The sequence below is a fragment of the Rhinopithecus roxellana genome, chromosome 15 (genome assembly GCF_007565055.1).
Source record: "Rhinopithecus roxellana isolate Shanxi Qingling chromosome 15, ASM756505v1, whole genome shotgun sequence".
In the NCBI taxonomy this organism is placed as follows: domain Eukaryota; kingdom Metazoa; phylum Chordata; class Mammalia; order Primates; family Cercopithecidae; genus Rhinopithecus; species Rhinopithecus roxellana.
In genome coordinates this window covers 5,889,492-5,905,945 of record NC_044563.1, presented here as the reverse complement: position 1 = coordinate 5,905,945, position 16,454 = coordinate 5,889,492, and the positions used below count along the sequence as shown (strand labels likewise).

The 16,454-nt window shown below is 54.1% G+C and overlaps 1 protein-coding gene across 2 annotated transcripts in view; it reads left to right on the top strand.

Annotated features, from left to right (window-relative positions):
* The window catches only part of LRP5 (LDL receptor related protein 5), a 140,837-nt gene that overhangs the window by 107,115 nt on the left and 17,268 nt on the right, over nt 1-16,454 (top strand). For both annotated transcript variants that reach the window (XM_030918485.1, XM_030918486.1), the window contains exons 14-17: nt 6,577-6,785; nt 8,183-8,373; nt 9,059-9,268; nt 12,781-12,906. In XM_030918485.1, the coding sequence (XP_030774345.1) occupies nt 6,577-6,785; nt 8,183-8,373; nt 9,059-9,268; nt 12,781-12,906 (736 nt within the window). The remainder of the gene's footprint in view (nt 1-6,576; nt 6,786-8,182; nt 8,374-9,058; nt 9,269-12,780; nt 12,907-16,454) is intronic.

The window sequence follows — 16,454 nt, the reverse complement described above, 5'->3', positions numbered from 1 at the left end:
TCCCAGTTACTCAAGAGGCTGAGACAGGAAAATCACTTGAACCTGGGAGGCAGAGGTTGCAGTGAGCTAAGATCGCACCATTGCACTCCAGCCTGGGTGACAAGAGCAAAACTCCATCTCAAAAAATAAAAAATAAAAAAACAAGTGCTGTAGCGGAAGCAACCACTTTGCGATGTCAGGCTTGTGTGACCTGTTCCAGGAATGATGTGCTCACGGCGGCCTCAGGCCCACCTGGAGTCTGCAGCATGGGGCACAACAGGTTCATTAGTGTAGAATTCCAGGACAGGCCTGGCTCCTAAGCAGCCTTCTTTTATAAAAACTACAGAGCCCGTATGTAATCCCAGCACTTTAGGAGGCTGAGGCGGGTGGATCATGAAGTCAGGAGCTCAAGACCAGCCTGGTCAACGTGGTGAAATCCCATCTCTACTAAATATACAAAAATTAGCTGGGTGTGGTGGCGAGCACCTGTAGTCCCAGCTACTCAGGAGGCTGATGCAGGAGAATTGCTTGAACCTGGAAGGCAGAGGGTGCAGTGAGCTGAGACCACGCCATTGTACTCCAGCCCAGGCAACAGAGCGAGACCCCATCTCAAAACAAAACAAAACAAAAAACTACAGAGCCACATGGCCTCTTTCTCCACTGAGCATCGGTGTGGGAGCTTGTGTTATTGTGATGAAATCTTGGTACTTTCTTGAGGCAGAGAGAGGCTGAGCATCTGGAAAGACTTTCAGATGGGTCGCCATGTCCGCCGTCAGTTCCGCTGTCGTGCCCCCCATCTGAAGGCTAGTGCTGTCCAGACAGGCTGGACGCCCCTTTCCACCAGATCCCTCCTCCCGCAGCAGTTTCTAGTTGAGTTGTACTGTGAGGTCTGTGTCCTTGGTTGATGGCAAAAGTCAGCTGAATTGAAATTCAGAGCCATGCCCGGCTCCCTGGAGCTTCTCTCCTGGGCAGCTGTGATCACTGCCTCTGTTGTGGCGCAGATGGTGGAAATGGATTCCTTTCATCTTGCTTGCTACAGGTGACTGTCACATGGAGTCCTTTGGAGAAAGGGACGTGTTAATTGATGGATGTGTGGCTCCCGTGCTGAGAAAGCTCCTGGGCGTACATTGCTTAGAGTCTCATTGGCGCTGCATTCTTTTCTAGTGTCTAGTAGGCAGAAGTGATGAAGACTTGGAAGAAAACCCAGAAGGTTTTCCACTGAATTTGGAGAACGTGCTTTTCCCCACTCGTGTCTGTCGCTAAGGTTCAGCCTCCTGCAGCCGCCCCGCTCTGTGGACGCTGGCTTTGATTCTTTACCAGGGGTCCCCCTGCTCTTCCAAAAGATGGTGGCTAAATTATCATCCAGTTGGCCGAGGTTTTGTTTTCTATTAATTGTTTTTATTTTGTATTGTGGTAAATATACATAACATAAAATTTACCATTTTAATTATTTTGTTCTTGTTTTTGAGACAGGGTCTTACCCCAGTGCCCGGGCTGGAGTGCAGTGGTGCGATCATGGCTCACTGCAACCTCAGCCTCCTGGGCTCCAATGATCCTCACACCTCAGCCTCTCTAGTAGCTGGAACTACAGGTGTACACTACCACATCTGGCTGATTTTTTTAAATTGTAGAGACCCACTGTGTTGCCCAGGCTGGTCTCAACTCCTGGACTCAAGCCATCCGCCCACCCCACCCTCCCAAAGTGCTGGGATTATAGGCATGAGCCACAACACCCAGCCATTGTAACTTTCTTTTCTTTTCTTTTCTTTTCTTTTCCTTTCCTTTCCTTTCCTTTCCTTTCCTTTCCTTTCCTTTCTTTCTTTTCTTTTCTTTTCTTTTCTTTTCTTTTCTTTTCTTTTCTTTTCTTTTCTTTTCTTTTCTTTTCTTTTCTTTCTTTCTTCTTTCTTTCTTTCTTTCTTTCTTTCTTTCTTTCTTTCTTTCTTTCTTTCTTTCTTTCTTTCTTTCTTTCCTTTCTTTCTTTCCTTTCTTTCTTTCCTTTCTTTCTTTCTTTCTTTCTTTCTTTCTTTCCTTCTTTCTTTCTTTTTTGAGACGGAGTCTCACTCTGTCGCCCAGGCTGGGCAACGGCGCGGTATCGACTCACTGCAGCCTCCGCCTCCCAGGTTCAAGCGATTCTTCTGCCTCAACCTCCTGAGTAGCTGGGACTACAGGGGCCCATCACCATGCCCAGCTAATTTTTGTAATTTTTAGCAGAGACGGGGTTTCACCATGTTGGCCAGGCTGGTCTTGAACTCCTAACCTGGTTATCCGCCCATCTCAGCCTCCCAAAGTGCTGAGATTACAGGCGTCAGCCACTGTGCCTGGCATTTTTTTTTTTTTTTGAGACAAGGTCTTGCCCTGTCGCCCAGACTGGAGTGCAGTGGTGGGCTCTTGGCTCGCTGCAGCCTCCACCTCCCAGGCTCAAGTTGTGCACCTCCACACTTGGCTAATGGTATTTTATGTAGAGACAGGTTTCACCGTGTTGCCCAGGCTGGCCTCGAACTGGACTCAAGCAGCCCGTCCACCTCAGCCTCCCAAAGTACTGAGATAACAGGCGTGAGCCACCGCACCCAGCCCATTTTACCTGTTCTGCAGTGGACAGTTCAGTGGCATTCAGTCAGTTCACATGGTAACCACCACCGCCATTCATCTCCAGACTACTTCACCTTCTCGGACCAAAACTGTCTGCATTAAACACACTCCTCATCTCCCTCTCACAGCCACCATTCTACTTGCTGTCTCTCTGCCTTCTCTAGGTACCACATGTAAGTGGAATTATACCAATATTTGCCCTTCTGTAACTAGCTTTTTTCACGTGGTGTGGTGTCCTCAAGGTTCATCTGTGTTGTAGCCTGTGTCAGAATTTCCTTCTGTAAATTAAGCCTGAGTAATAACCCATTGTAAGGGTTGGGTGTGGTGGCACAAGTCCTCTAATCCCAGCACTTTGGGAGTCTCAGATGGGCCGATCACTTGAGGTCAGGAGTTTGAGACCAGCCTGGCCAACATAGTGAAACCCTGGCTTTTACTAAAAGTACAAAATTAGCTGGGTGTGGTGGTGCGCACCTGTAATCCCAGTTATTCAGGAGGCTGAGGCAGGAGAATTGCTTGCACCCGGGAGGCAGAGGTTGCAGTGAATCAAGATTGTGCCTCTGCAGTCCAGCCTGGGCAACACGGTGAGACCCCGTCTCAAAAAAAAAAAAAAATCATTGTACGGACCACATGTTGTTATTTATCCATCCACGGGTGCCAGGTTGCTTCCTCCTCTGGTTGTCGTGAATAAGCCACTATGAACATTTCCTTCCATGGTGAAGGTTTTCTTCTAGTGAGGAAAAGGTGTGTTGCCTGTGGTGTTGCATAGGATTCTGGTAAGAAACTTTGCACTAATTGTAAGTATTTGTACTTAACATTAAAAAGAAAGCTCAGGGGCCGGGCGCGGTGGCTCACGTCTGTAATCTCAGCACTTTGGGAGGCCAAGGCAGGCAAATCACAAGGTCAAGAGATCGAGACCATCCTGGCTAACACGGTGAAACCCCGTCTCTACTAAAAATACAAAAAAATTAATTGGGCATGGTGGCGGGCACCTGCAGTCCCAGCTAGTCGGGAGGCTGAGGCAGGAGAATGGCGTGAACCCAGGAGGCGCGGAGCTTGCAGTGAGCCAAGATCACGCCACTGCACTCCAGAGTAAGACTCCGTCTCACGCAATACTCCATGTCAAAAAAAAAAAAAAAGAACTCAGGGTTCATGAAACTGGCCAGCCGTGTGAAGTTTGCTGTGTTGTTTTTGTGCCTGGGAGGAGTGTAGCCAGGGTGTCATGTCACACAGTACACGTTTCTCAGATGGTGGTTCTCCAGACTGCTGTCCCAAAGTCTGGTTTTGCATCTGGTTCCCACAGACCCACCCTCCACGGTGAGCCTGGTTTTGCCAGGGTAGCTGGAATCTTGCTTGTCGTCCAGCCTGACAGCTGTACCAGGCCAGGGTCCGCAGCTAGAGAGCTCGGTGGCTTTTAGGAAGGAATTTGTTCAGTTGGCGGCGTTGACACACGGCCCCCTAGGGTGCATCGCTCTCTGGCGATGTGGATGTTGTTATCTACAAAGACACATGATCCTTCGTGTCCGATGAAAGTGATGATGTCTTTGCAGCTGCCCAGCAAGGCTGTGTGTGTGTGTGTGTGTGGGTGTGGGTGTGTGGTGTGTGTGTGGTGTGCGTGTGTGTGTGTGTATGCATAGAGGAGGGAGGCACCCTTTCCACCTGGGTCCAAGAGGCTGGGCCTGGGGAAGAAGAAGCTTCTTTTTATTTACTTAGAGACTTTATTTGTATTTTTCAGGCTGGGGTGTGGTGGTGTGAGCATGGGTGTGTGTGTGTGTGTGTGGTGTGTGGGGTGTGTGTGTGTATAGGGGAGGGAGGCACCCTTTCCACCTGGGTCCAAGAGGCTGGGCCTGGGGAGGAAGCTTCTTTTTTTTTTTTTTTTTTTTTTTTTTTTTGAGACGGAGTCTTGCTCTGCTACCCAGGCTGCAGTGCAGTGGCCGGATCTCAGCTCACTGCAAGCTCCGCCTCCCGGGTTTACGCCATTCTCTCGCCTCAGCCTCCCGAGTAGCTGGGACTACAGGTGCCCGCCATCTCGCCCGGCTAATTTTTTGTATTTTTTTAGTAGAGACGGGGTTTCACCATGTTAGCCAGGATGGTCTCGATCTCCTGACCTCGTGATCCGCCCATCTCGGCCTCCCAAAGTGCTGGGATTACAGGCTTGAGCCACCGCGCCCGGCCGGAAGCTTCTTTTTATCTACTTAGAGACTTTGTTTTATTTGTATTTTTTTGAGACAGGGTCCTACTCTGGCACCCAGGCTGGGGTGTGGTGGCATAGCTCACTGCAGCCTCGGCCTCCCAGGCTTAAGTGATCCTCCCACCTCAGCCTTCTGAGTAGCTGGGACTGTAGGCGTGCGTCACCATACCGAGCTAGTGTTTTTTTGTTTGGTTGGTTTGATTTTTTTTGATGCAGATGGAGTCTTGCTGCATTGCCCAGACTAGTCTCTTTTTTTTTTTTTTTTTTTTTGAGACGGAGTCTCGCTCTGTTGCCCGGGCTGGAGGGCAGTGGCCAGATCTCAGCTCACTGCAAGCTCCGCCTCCCGGGTTTACGCCATTCTCCTGCCTCAGCCTCCCGAGTAGCTGGGACTACAGGCGCCTGCCACCTCGTCCGGCTAGTTTTTTTTATTTTTTAGTAGAGACGGGGTTTCACAGTGTTAGCCAGGATGGTCTCGATCTCCTGACCTCGTGATCCACCCGTCTCGGCCTCCCAAAGTGCTGGGATTACAGGCTTGAGCCACCGCGCCCGGCCACCCAAACTAGTCTCAAACTCCTCAGCTCAAGTGATTCTCCCACCTCGGTTTCCCGACATTCTGGGATCACGGGCATGAGCCACTGCTGCCTCCCTAACTGCTGAAAGACCTAGATAAAGTCTGAAAAGAGTTACTATCAGAGCACCATCCTGAGATGATTCCCTCTGACTCAAGGGACGGGGAGAGGGAGGGGAGCTTTTCCTTCAGGCCTGGGTGGCAGTAGCCCAGGTTCTCCAGGCGCCATTTGCCCCAGGCCAAATCACTCGGGATCTTGGATGCAGCTGTCTTTCGGGGTAACCCAAAGGGACCAGATCCCCCCGGGCAATAGGCTTCTGGGCTGTCCTCTCCTCCTACATCAGCTCAGTAAGATCCCTCCCAAGGGATGCTGTTTCCGAGGCCCCAAAAGCGCAGGCTCCCCCTGAGATGCAGAGGGTGGGCTGGGCTCAGGCAGCGCTCCAGCATCTCCTGGCCGGTGACCCTGGAGAGTCCTTGAGAGTCACTGAGAGATGTGGCTGCCCTGCGTTCTCAAGAAGGACTCTGGGTCATTTCCCACACTCATCTGCTCCCACCCACCCTCACCTGGCCCCCAACCTCACCTACCCCCACATCTGTACCAGCCCCTTTACCCTCACATGCCCTACCCACCCTCACCTCCCCTGTACCCTCACCTCACCCACTCACCCACTCACCCACCCCTGCACCTTCACCTGTCCCCCATCTTCACCTGGCCTCCCCCTCACCTGGCCTCCTGCCCTAGGGGAAGGGGTTATAAGGGGTGGCCCCCACACTGGCTGTCCTGGTGCCCTGCAGAGAAAATAGGACATGAAGGCCGCAGTCCAAAAGCTTACGTCCTAGCAGGTGGAGAAGACAGGGACGTGTTGGGAAGGGCCCTGTGGTCCTGGGTGCCTTCTTGGCCGTCAGCAGAGCCTTCATGGGAGCGCCAGGCTAGTGGCACACAGCTGGGTCCCCCGGCGGGTTGGCTGATGAGGCCTCAAGTCCGAGGCAGCAAGAACTCTTCCAGAGACCGTTGTCCTAATCGCTCTGACATACTCGGGCGGGCATGTAGTTAGGAGCTGATTGAAGAGGAGAGACCCCCACACCAGTACTGGGATTTGACTTTTAGGCTAAACTCGAGAACGGTAGCCTCTGCTGTCCTGCCAGAGCTCTCCAGCCAGTGCCCGGGGGTCTTCACCAGTGCCCGGGGGTCTCCACCAGTGCCCGGGGGTCTCTGCCAGTGCTCAGGAGTCTTGGTTTCTTTGTCTTACAGCCCTTTGTTTTGACCTCTCTGAGCCAAGGCCAAAACCCAGACAGGCAGCCCCACGACCTCAGCATCGACATCTACAGCCGGACGCTGTTCTGGACGTGCGAGGCCACCAATACCATCAACGTCCACAGGCTGAGCGGGGAAGCCATGGGGGTGGTGCTGCGTGGGGACCGCGACAAGCCCAGGGCCATCGTCGTCAATGCGGAGCGAGGGTAGGAGGCCAACGGGTGGGTGGGGGTGCTGCCCCCAGGCAATGCCCGCCGTGTCTTCGGCCGAATGCCAGCCTCTCACAGGCTGGGGTGATTTTCCACCCCGGTGATCCCATGGGTGGCTTTCTAGGATCCCAAAAGCAAACACAGACTCTTTCACGGGCGCTCCAGGGAAGCAGAAAGCCCTGAGGGCTGGAAGGGATGGGGTAGCTCTGCTGAGAGGTCACAGGGCAGCGCTGGCCAACGGGAGTTGCAGTTGATAGGTTTTGCACCATCCCTGTGAAACTTGAACCCTGTGCAGCAATCCCTTCCACAGCATGGGGGCTGCCCGTTGACTTGCTCCTGTTCCACCGCAGGGGGCTCCTGGGCTTCTTCCTCCCGGAGGCCCCCGATGCGCCCACCTGGTGGTCGTCAGAGCTTCTGGTTGGTGGGAAGGCACCCAGGACCTGAAGGTCTCCAGAGGGAATAGCCAGGGAAAGAGGGAGACCGAAACCCACGTGACATGAAACTCAGGCTCCAAACTGAGCATGGCAATGTTTGCGGACAGGAGCGCGATGGCCTTCCTCCGATAGCTGGGGGGCTGGCATGAAGACGGGAGCTACAGCCAGCACAGGTCCTGGGCCAGGAGCCCAGCGTTTGAGCCCTGACTCGGCCACTTACTGCCCACGTGACCTCAGGCGAGTGGCATAACCTCTGGGAGACTCAGTTTCCTCATTGGTAGGAGTGGCGGCCACAGTGGTGCAGCCTCTGCAGCACACGGTGGGGTCAGTGGGCGGGAGCCCCCGGTCTGTAAGGTAGCTGTGCAGGAGCCAGCTGAGCTGGTCTCCCAACGGCCAGGGCTCCGGGGTCCTTAGCAGCTGTGGGGGCCTGCATCTGTCTCCCATGGCTGCTGTCAGAAATTACCAGAAGCTAAGAGGCTGAGAGTAGTGGACGCTTGTTCTCTCACAGTTCCTGAGGCCAGAAGCCCGAGATCAAGGTGTGGCAGGGCCCTGTGCCCTCTGAAGGCTCTGAGGGAACCTTTGGGTTTCTGGTGGCTCCAGGCATCCCTTGACTTGTGGTCATGTCACTCCAGTCTCTCTGATGGCACACTGCGTGCCCTCTTCTGTGTCACTTAAGGACACTTCAGTTGGCTTTAGGGCCCACCCTCACCCATTGTGGTCGTATCTTGATCCTTTGTAACGTTTGTGAAGACGCTGTTTCCAAATAAGCTCACATTCCGAGGTTCTGAGGTGGACGTGAATTTGGGGAGCACTGTTCAACTAGTACAGAATGTGACCTGTCAGCCTCGGGCAGCCCTGAGAGGCAGGGCCTTTCCACAGACCAGCTGGGTGCCCTGAGCTCCGTGCTGGCTGAGGAGACGCCGTCCCCTCACCCATCCTTCACCTGCCACCCTCCCGCAGGTACCTGTACTTCACCAACATGCAGGACCGGGCAGCCAAGATCGAACGCGCGGCCCTGGACGGCACTGAGCGCGAGGTCCTCTTCACCACCGGCCTCATCCGCCCCGTGGCCCTGGTGGTGGACAACATACTGGGCAAGCTGTTCTGGGTGGACGCAGACCTGAAGCGCATTGAGAGCTGCGACCTGTCAGGTACGCGCCCCGGGGCCTGCCCTGCCCGCAGACACCCTGCCTTCCTTGTCAGTAATGGCAGCAGCTGCCAGATTGTCCGGGACCTGCCGTGAGCCCAGCACCGCACCGGAGACTTTGCATGTAGCATGTTTAGTCCTCACGCTGACAACTCCAGGCTGGGGTTCTGAGTGAGCCCCACTGGGCAGAGGCAGAAGATGAGGCTCAGAGAGGGTGAGCGAGCTGCTTGGGGCCCCACAGCCGGGGATGGAGCAGGACTCTAGCCTAGCCTCTGCCCCTGGCACCTGCACAAGCAGCTGCTCTGCTCTGGGCTGTGTTAGGCCGTGAGGACTGGAGAGAAATGAGAGTTGGTGCTTAGAGAGGGGGCGCAGGTCCCCATGGCTTTTCCTCTTACGATGGGGTGGGTGGGGGAGGGGAGGGGCCGTGCTTGCAGGGGCCAGTGACCGAGGCCTGCCGCTGGAACTGATGCCCTTCCTCCCGAACCCAGCCCAGGGGGGAGCAGGGCTTTCTGAGGGCTTGGCTTGGGTTGGCCTGCTTCCAGGGACTCTGCTGCAGCTCCCATCCCTGTCCAGAGCACGAAATACCCCTGGCTCCCTGGCAGCCCTGTCAACCTCTGTCCTCCCAAGCTGAATGTGGGGCGAGCTCTGGAGGTCAGCACCGCTCAGGGGGGCCCTTGTGCTGCTTGCAGGGGCCAACCGCCTGACCCTGGAGGACGCCAACATCGTGCAGCCTCTGGGCCTGACCGTCCTTGGCAAGCACCTCTACTGGATCGACCGCCAACAGCAGATGATCGAGCGTGTGGAGAAGACCACCGGGGACAAGCGGACTCGTGTCCAGGGCCGCGTCGCCCACCTCACTGGCATCCACGCAGTGGAGGAAGTCAGCCAGGAGGAGTTCTGTACGTGGGGACTGGCGGCGGGGGGGAGTAGGGTGGGCAGGGCGGCCTCTAACCCAGACCCCTAGAGGAGGCCGGAGGCCAGTGCAGGAGCGCACATGGCCTCAGCTGGGCGGTGGGCTCTGCCGGATGCCAGTCGTTTCCCGCTGGGGTTCAGTGAGACGTCCAGATGTCCTGAGGCCTCTGAGGTTGTTTTCTTTGACTGCAGAACAAATCACCACAAACAGCATTTTAAGACAATACCAACTTTTTTTTTTTTTGAGTCAGGATCTCGCTCTGTTGCCCAGGCTGGAGTGCCATGGCGTAAACACAGTTCACTGCAGCCTCGACCTCTGGGCTTAATTAAGCGAACCTCCTGCCTCAGCCTCCCAGGTAGCTGGGAGTACAGGTGCGCACCACCACACCTGGCTAATGTTTTTTGTAGAGACGGGGTTTCCTCATGTTGCCCAGGCTGGTCTGCAGCTCCTGGGCTCAAGCAGTCTGCCTGCTGTGGCCTCCCGAAGTGCTAGGATTATAGGTGTGAGCCACTGGCCTGACAACACCCACGGATTGTCTCGGGTCTGTAAAGCAGAAGTCCAGGCACGGCATGGCTCACCTGGGTTCTCTGCTCAGGGTCTCACAGGGCCGGAATCAACGTGTCAGCAACGCTGGGCCCTCAGCGGAGGCTCAGTGGAGAAATAGGCTTCCTTGCTCACTCAGCAGGTGGCAGTTGTGGGACTGAGGTTCTGTTTTCTTTCCGGTTTGGTCGGGGACCACTCTCAGCTCCTAGAGACCACCCGAGGTCCTCGCCCCGTGGCCTCTTTGCCTCAGCAGTGGGGACTCCCTGCATCAGTCCCTCCTGCACCTTGAGTCTCTCAACTTGCTCCTCTTCCACCAGCTGGGGAGCCTGCTCTGCTTCTAAAGGCCCCTGTGATTCCGTTCAGCCACCTTTGGATTAGATTAGCCTCCCCTTTGATAGACTCCAAGTCAGCTGATTAATAACCTTAATCACATCCACAGAATCCCTTCTGCCACATAAGGTCATGACGCTGTGCTGGGACTGGGGTAGGAAATGAGGGGGCATTTAGGATTCTGCCTGCCACTGCCTTGCTGTGCGCCAGGGCTTGGGGGAGGGGCCTGCACAGCTGTGACCACAGTCCTTCCTCCCCTGCATGGTAACCATCTGAGAATTACTTGAGACCAGCCTGGGCAACATGGTGAGAACCCATCCCTATAAAAAATGCTTCCCCTGGGCTGGGCTCAGTGGCTCACGCCTATAATCCCAGCACTTTGGGAGACCAAGGCAGGCTGATCACTTGAGGTTGGGAGTTGGAGACCAGCCTGGCCAACATAGTGAAATCCCATCTCTACTAAAAGTACAAAAATTAGCTGGGTATGGTGGCAGGTGCCTGTATTCCCAGCTACTGGGGAGGCTGAGGTGGGAGAATTACTTGAACCTGGGAGGTGGAAGTTGCAGTGAGCTGAGATTGCGCCACTGCACTCCAGCCTGGGCAACAAAATGAGACTCTGTCTCCAAAAAAAAAAAAAAAAAGGGCGGGTGGTGGTGGTGACAAAGGGACCCTATCTCAAAAAAACCAAGCACCTAATCCTTGAGACTGAGGAGGGACACTGTGAAGTGTTTCTGGGTGGGGCGGGGAGCAGAGTGTCTTCTGTCATTTCTTCCACCTGGGAGTGGCCAGCTCTCCCTCCAGGCTGCCTCCTCTTCCTCCCATTGTTGGGATGTTGGACACATTTGGTTAACTGGATAGAATAACGCGAGTTCCCAGGGACTTGGTCCATTTGCTATTTTATTTTATTTTATTTATTTATTTTTTGAGACAAGAGTTTCACTTTTGGCACCCAGGCTGCAGTGCAGTGGTGCGATCTCGGCTCACTGCAACCTCTGCCTCCCAAGGTTCAAGCGATTCTCCTATCTCAGCCTTCCAAGTAACTGGGATTATAGGCGCCCACCACCATACCAGGCTAATTTTTTGTATTTTTAGTAGAGACGGGTTTTCACCATGTTGCCCAGGGTGATCTTGAACTCCTAGCCTCAGGTGATCCACCCGCCTCGGCCTCCCAAAGTGCTGGGATTATAGACGTGAGCCACGGTGCCTGGCACCATTTGCTATTTTAATTCCCATGTGTATTAGTGTCCCATGGCTGCTGTAACAAATTACCACAAACTGGATGGCTTAAAGCAACAGAAATGGATTCCCCCGATGTGCTGGAGGCCAGAAGCCCGCAACCAGGCTGTTGGGAGGGCTGTGCTTCCTCTGGAGGCTCCAGGAAGGATCTGTTTGTTGGCCTTTCCAGTGCTCTGGGTGCAGGTGCTCCACGCTTGTGGATGCACCGCCTCAGCCTCTGCCTATCTTGATGTGTCCATCTCCTTTGTAGTCTGCGTCTTTACCTCTTCTTCATGTTTGTGTTGCCTCTTACAAGGACATTTGTCACTGGGTTTAGGACCCACCCAAATCATCCAAGATGACCTCGTCTTGAGATCCTTAACCTGCGAAGACCCTTTTTCCAAAAAAGGTTATGTTCGCAGATTCTACGCCTTAAGACATGGGTGTATCTTTCTGAGGGGCGCTATGCAACCCCTTATACAATGAAAGAAGGGAAGAGGGCCAGGTGCGGTGGCTCACGCCTGTAATCTCAACACTGTAGGAGGCTGAAGCGGGAGGGTCACTTGAGCCCAGGAGTTTAAGAGCAGCCTAGGCAGCATGATAAGACCCTGTTTCTACAAAAAGTAAAAAAAAAAAAAAAAAACCAGGCGTGGTGGCTCACGCCTGTAATCCCAGCACTTTGGGAGGCTGAGGCAGGCGGATCACGAGGTCAGGAGTTCGAGACCAGCCTGACTAACATGGTGAAACCCCATCTCTACTAAAAATACAAAAATTAGCTGGGCATGGTGGCGCATGCCTGTAATCCCAGCTACTCGGGAGGCTGAGGCAGGAGAATCGCTTGACCCGGGAGGTGGAGGTTGCAGTGAGCCAAGATCATGCCACTGCGCTCCAACCTGGGCAACAGAGCCAGACTCTGTCTCAAAAAAAAAAAAAAAAAAAAGCCAGGCATGGTGGTACATGCCTGTAGTCCCAGCCACTCAGGAGGCTGAGGCAGGAGGGCTGTTTGACCCATAGAGATCAAGGCTACAGTGAGCCATGATCGCACCACTGCCCTCCAGCCGGGGCAACAGAGTGAGGCCCTGTCTCAAAGTAAGTAGATGAGGAGGAGAGACAAGTGGGCAGTTCAGAGTGATGGTCATGGGCATAGTAAGGACTGGTGCAGACAGGCTGGCCTGTGATGTCAAGCAAGTTCTGTAACTGTTTCTGGCCTCCATTTGTGTGTCAATTTCCATGTCAGTAGGAAGACTCTGTAGGCTGCCAAGAGGAGTAAGTGGGAAGATCCTCCCAGAGAGACAGGACCTGCGGGAGGGCCAGTTCTCCTGAGTTCTCATTTGGCCCCTACCCTCCAGGCTGTGGTTCTGAGGTGAGAGGCAGAGCCTGACCTCCATTTGCCTTGTTTTGTCCTTGCAGCAGCCCACCCATGTGCCCGTGACAATGGTGGCTGCTCCCACATCTGTATTGCCAAGGGTGATGGGACACCACGGTGCTCATGCCCGGTCCACCTCGTGCTCCTGCAGAACCTGCTGACCTGTGGAGGTAGGTGTGACCTGGGTGCTCTGTTGGGGTGATGGACAGGTACCTGATTCTCTGCCTGCCAGGTTGCTGCCTGGCATCCTTTTAAAATCACAGTCCTTGTGGCATCCAGTTTCCAAAGCTGATTGTCTCTTCCTTTGTCCTCTTTTCTTTTCTAGTATGTGCATTCAGTGCTATGAATTTTCCTCTAAGTACTGCATTTCCTGCATCTCACAGATTTTGTTATATTTTCATTTTCAGGTAGTTTGAATATTTTTACACTTCTGAGATGACATGTCTGGCTCATGTGTTATTTAGAAGTACTGCTTAGTTTCTTTTTTTTTTTTTTTTTGAGACGGAGTCTTGCTCTATCGCCCAGGCTGGAGTGCAGTGGCTGGATCTCAGCTCACTGCAAGCTCCGCCTCCCGGGTTTACGCCATTCTCCTGCCTCAGCCTCCCGAGTAGCTGGGTCTATAGACGCCCGCCACCTCGCCCGGCTAGTTTTTTTGTATTTTTTAGTAGAGACGGGGTTTCACTGTGTTAGCCAGGATGGTCTCGATCTCCTGACCTCGTGATCTGCCCGTCTCGGCCTCCCAAAGTGCTGGGATTACAGGCTTGAGCCACCACACCCAGCCAGAAGTGTTGCTTAGTTTCTAAAGAGTTGGGGCTTTTCCGGCTGTCTCTCTGCAACTGATTGCTAATTTAATTCCACTGTAGTCTGAGAGCTTATTTTGTATGATTTCTATTTTAAATATGTTGGGTGTGGTGTTTTTGTTGTTTTTTTGTGTGTGTGTGTTTGCTCTGTTTTTGATAGAGTGTCTCACTCTGTCACCCAGACTGGAGTGCAATGGCATGATCTTGGCTCACCGCAACCACCGCCTCCCAGGTTCAAGTGATCCTCTTGCCTCAGCCTCCTAAGTAGCTGGGATTACAGGTGCATGCCACCATACCCAGCTAATTTTTGTATTTTTAGTAGAGACAGGGTTTCACCATTGTTGGTCAGACTGGTCTCAAACTCCTGACCTCGTGATCCACCAACCTCGGCCTCCCGAAGTGCCGGGATTACAGGCCTGAGCCACCGCGCCTGGCCATTAGGTGTGTTTTATCACCCAGCATCATGTGGTTTATCTTGGTGAATGTTCTGTGTACTCTTGAAAAGAATGTGGATTCTGCTGTTGTTGGGTGGAGTGTTCTAGAAACATCAGTTAGATCCAGTTGATGGATAGTGCTCATCAGGTTGTCTATATCTTCCTTCCTGACCGCCTGCTCGTGCTGTCAGTTATTGACAGGGGTGTGGAGTCTCCAACTCTAATGGTGGATTTGTTTATTTATCCTAGTAGTTCTATCTTTTTCTCTCCTTCTACCCTTGATCCTCTTCTCCCGCTTGGGCTTCCTGGTGCTACTGGTGGGAGAGTGGGGTAGTGAAGAACATGGGCTTTAGGGCCAAAGAGGCCAGGGTTCAAATCCTGGCTCTGTCACTTCCCTGGCTGGTGCCTGACCCACTCTGAGCCTCCCCTTCCTCCTCTGTGAAATTGAGAGCACTTACCCTGGCAGGCTGTCATGGGCATGAAGTAACAGAGCACTCCACCTGGGTTCTGACACGTGATGTACAGGAATGCCAGCTGCTATGTCGTGGGCGTGGCATTAGTAATAAAGTGACCATCTGAATCCTCACTACAGTGAAGCCTGTCCAGGGCTTTCTGTCCTATACCCCGTGCCTCCAGGTGGCCTTGGACCTATTGGTTCTGTGCTCTGCTCAGCTCCCCTTCTCCCGTGGGAGCTCCTCGGGGTTCAGCTTCATCCTACACACAGCAGACAGCAGCACACGCTGGCTTTGCACCTTTTATTTTTCTTTTTTTTGAGATGGAGTCTCACTTTTGTCACACGGGCTGCAGTGCAATGGTGTGATCTTGGCTCACTGCAACCTCCACCTCCTGGGTTCAAGCGATTTTCCTGCCTTACCCTCCCAAGTAGCTGGGATTACAGGCTCCTGCCACCACACGTGACCAATGTTTGTATTTTCAGTAGAGATGGGATTTTACCATGTTGGCCAGGATGGTCTTGAACTCCTGACCTCAGGTGATCTGCCCACCTCAGCCTCCCAAAGTACTGGGATCACAGGCGTGAGCCACCACGCCCAGAGTGCTGGTTCTGTTTAGCAGCTTGTCTTGTTCCTGGAGAGACTGGCCCCGGCCCAGGAGCTCGGGGAGTAGGACCGCGGGGTGCTGCCTCACACCTCGAGTTTGGCCATAAGCAGAGGGGACAGTTTTGTGACTGTCCCCCTCCTGAGCTTCCTGGCAGTTTTTCTCCAAGATATAGCCCAAAAGCTCGAGTGGATTTGCAACCCGAGGGTGTCTGTGCACCTCCCACTGATGCCCAAATTGCCCTGGCCAAGAGACGGGGCCTTCAGAACGCTGCACCAACTGCAGCCTTGGGCCTCCATGCCAGAGGCCATGCCCTTCCGTCCACCGCCCCTTGGCCCGGGCCCTGGCCCTCCCGGTTTGGGGACTCAGGGCCTCTTCCTCACGGCTCAAGAGACATATATTTATCACACAGGTGCTTGTCATTCTCTTGTGGCCTCTTTGGGGAGATCACAGAAGGACAGGGGCTCACGGAGGTCTCAGACATGGACCCTTTGATAGTGGCAGGAGCCAGGCCGGGCAAGGGGCAGCCAGAGTCACTTCAGCAGTGCCACCATCATCCCCATTCAGCCCTTCCCTGAGCCGGGCGCACCCCTGGCTCTGGCCGCAGTGTCCCAGCTAGAGCTCACAGGAGCTTGCGGTGCCCAGCGGCTGCTTCTGATTAAGAGTCGAGGTCGGAGGCTTTGGGAGGCTGAGAGGCTCTTGGTTTCACAGCTGCTGAGGGAGGCTTGGGCTACATGTCGGTTCTGCCCTGTACTGCCCTCACCCTCCAGCCACTGGCCCCCCTGTGTCCCCCATGGCCAGGCACAGCTTGCAGACATCTGTCATTGGCTCCTCTCAGCCGCCGTGGGCTGACTCTGGCGTGTCCTCCCATGGCTGAGCCCAGCGGGGACAGCCGCTTCCTTTTATTTCCCGAGAGCTCTCATCTTTGATCAGGCCCCCTCCCTTATGCCAAAGTCCCTGTCACTCGGGTGAGCCCAGCAGTCATGGGGAAGGCCTGGGGGTTCCAAACATCCAAAGGCTTGCGTGCAGCGTGACAACTTGAAACCCATGCTTTTTTCCTTGATCAGATTTCAGCTTGACAGGGGCTTTGCTTACCTTTCGATGAGGCCTGGGCCAATTTCCCAGCATCCCCTCCTGAGGCCGGCCTCTGTTTTCTGTGATTTTCTGCACAAAGTGGGAGGGAGGAGTCCTAGGAAATGAGGGGCCGCCTCGAAGCCAAGGGATCCTCTGGCTTCTCTGTGCCAGTGCCCCCGCATTTGTGTGTCCCCAGCCCCTGGGACTCTGCTGTTCCATGAGTGCTGCTGCATGCCCAGCCCACACTGAGGACATGGAGCCCCGAGGGGCAGGATGGCCTCCATGGTCACCTGTAGGAAGTGGCCTCCACCCTCCGATGATCCTCTCTCTCCTCCCCTTCACCACACTCCACCC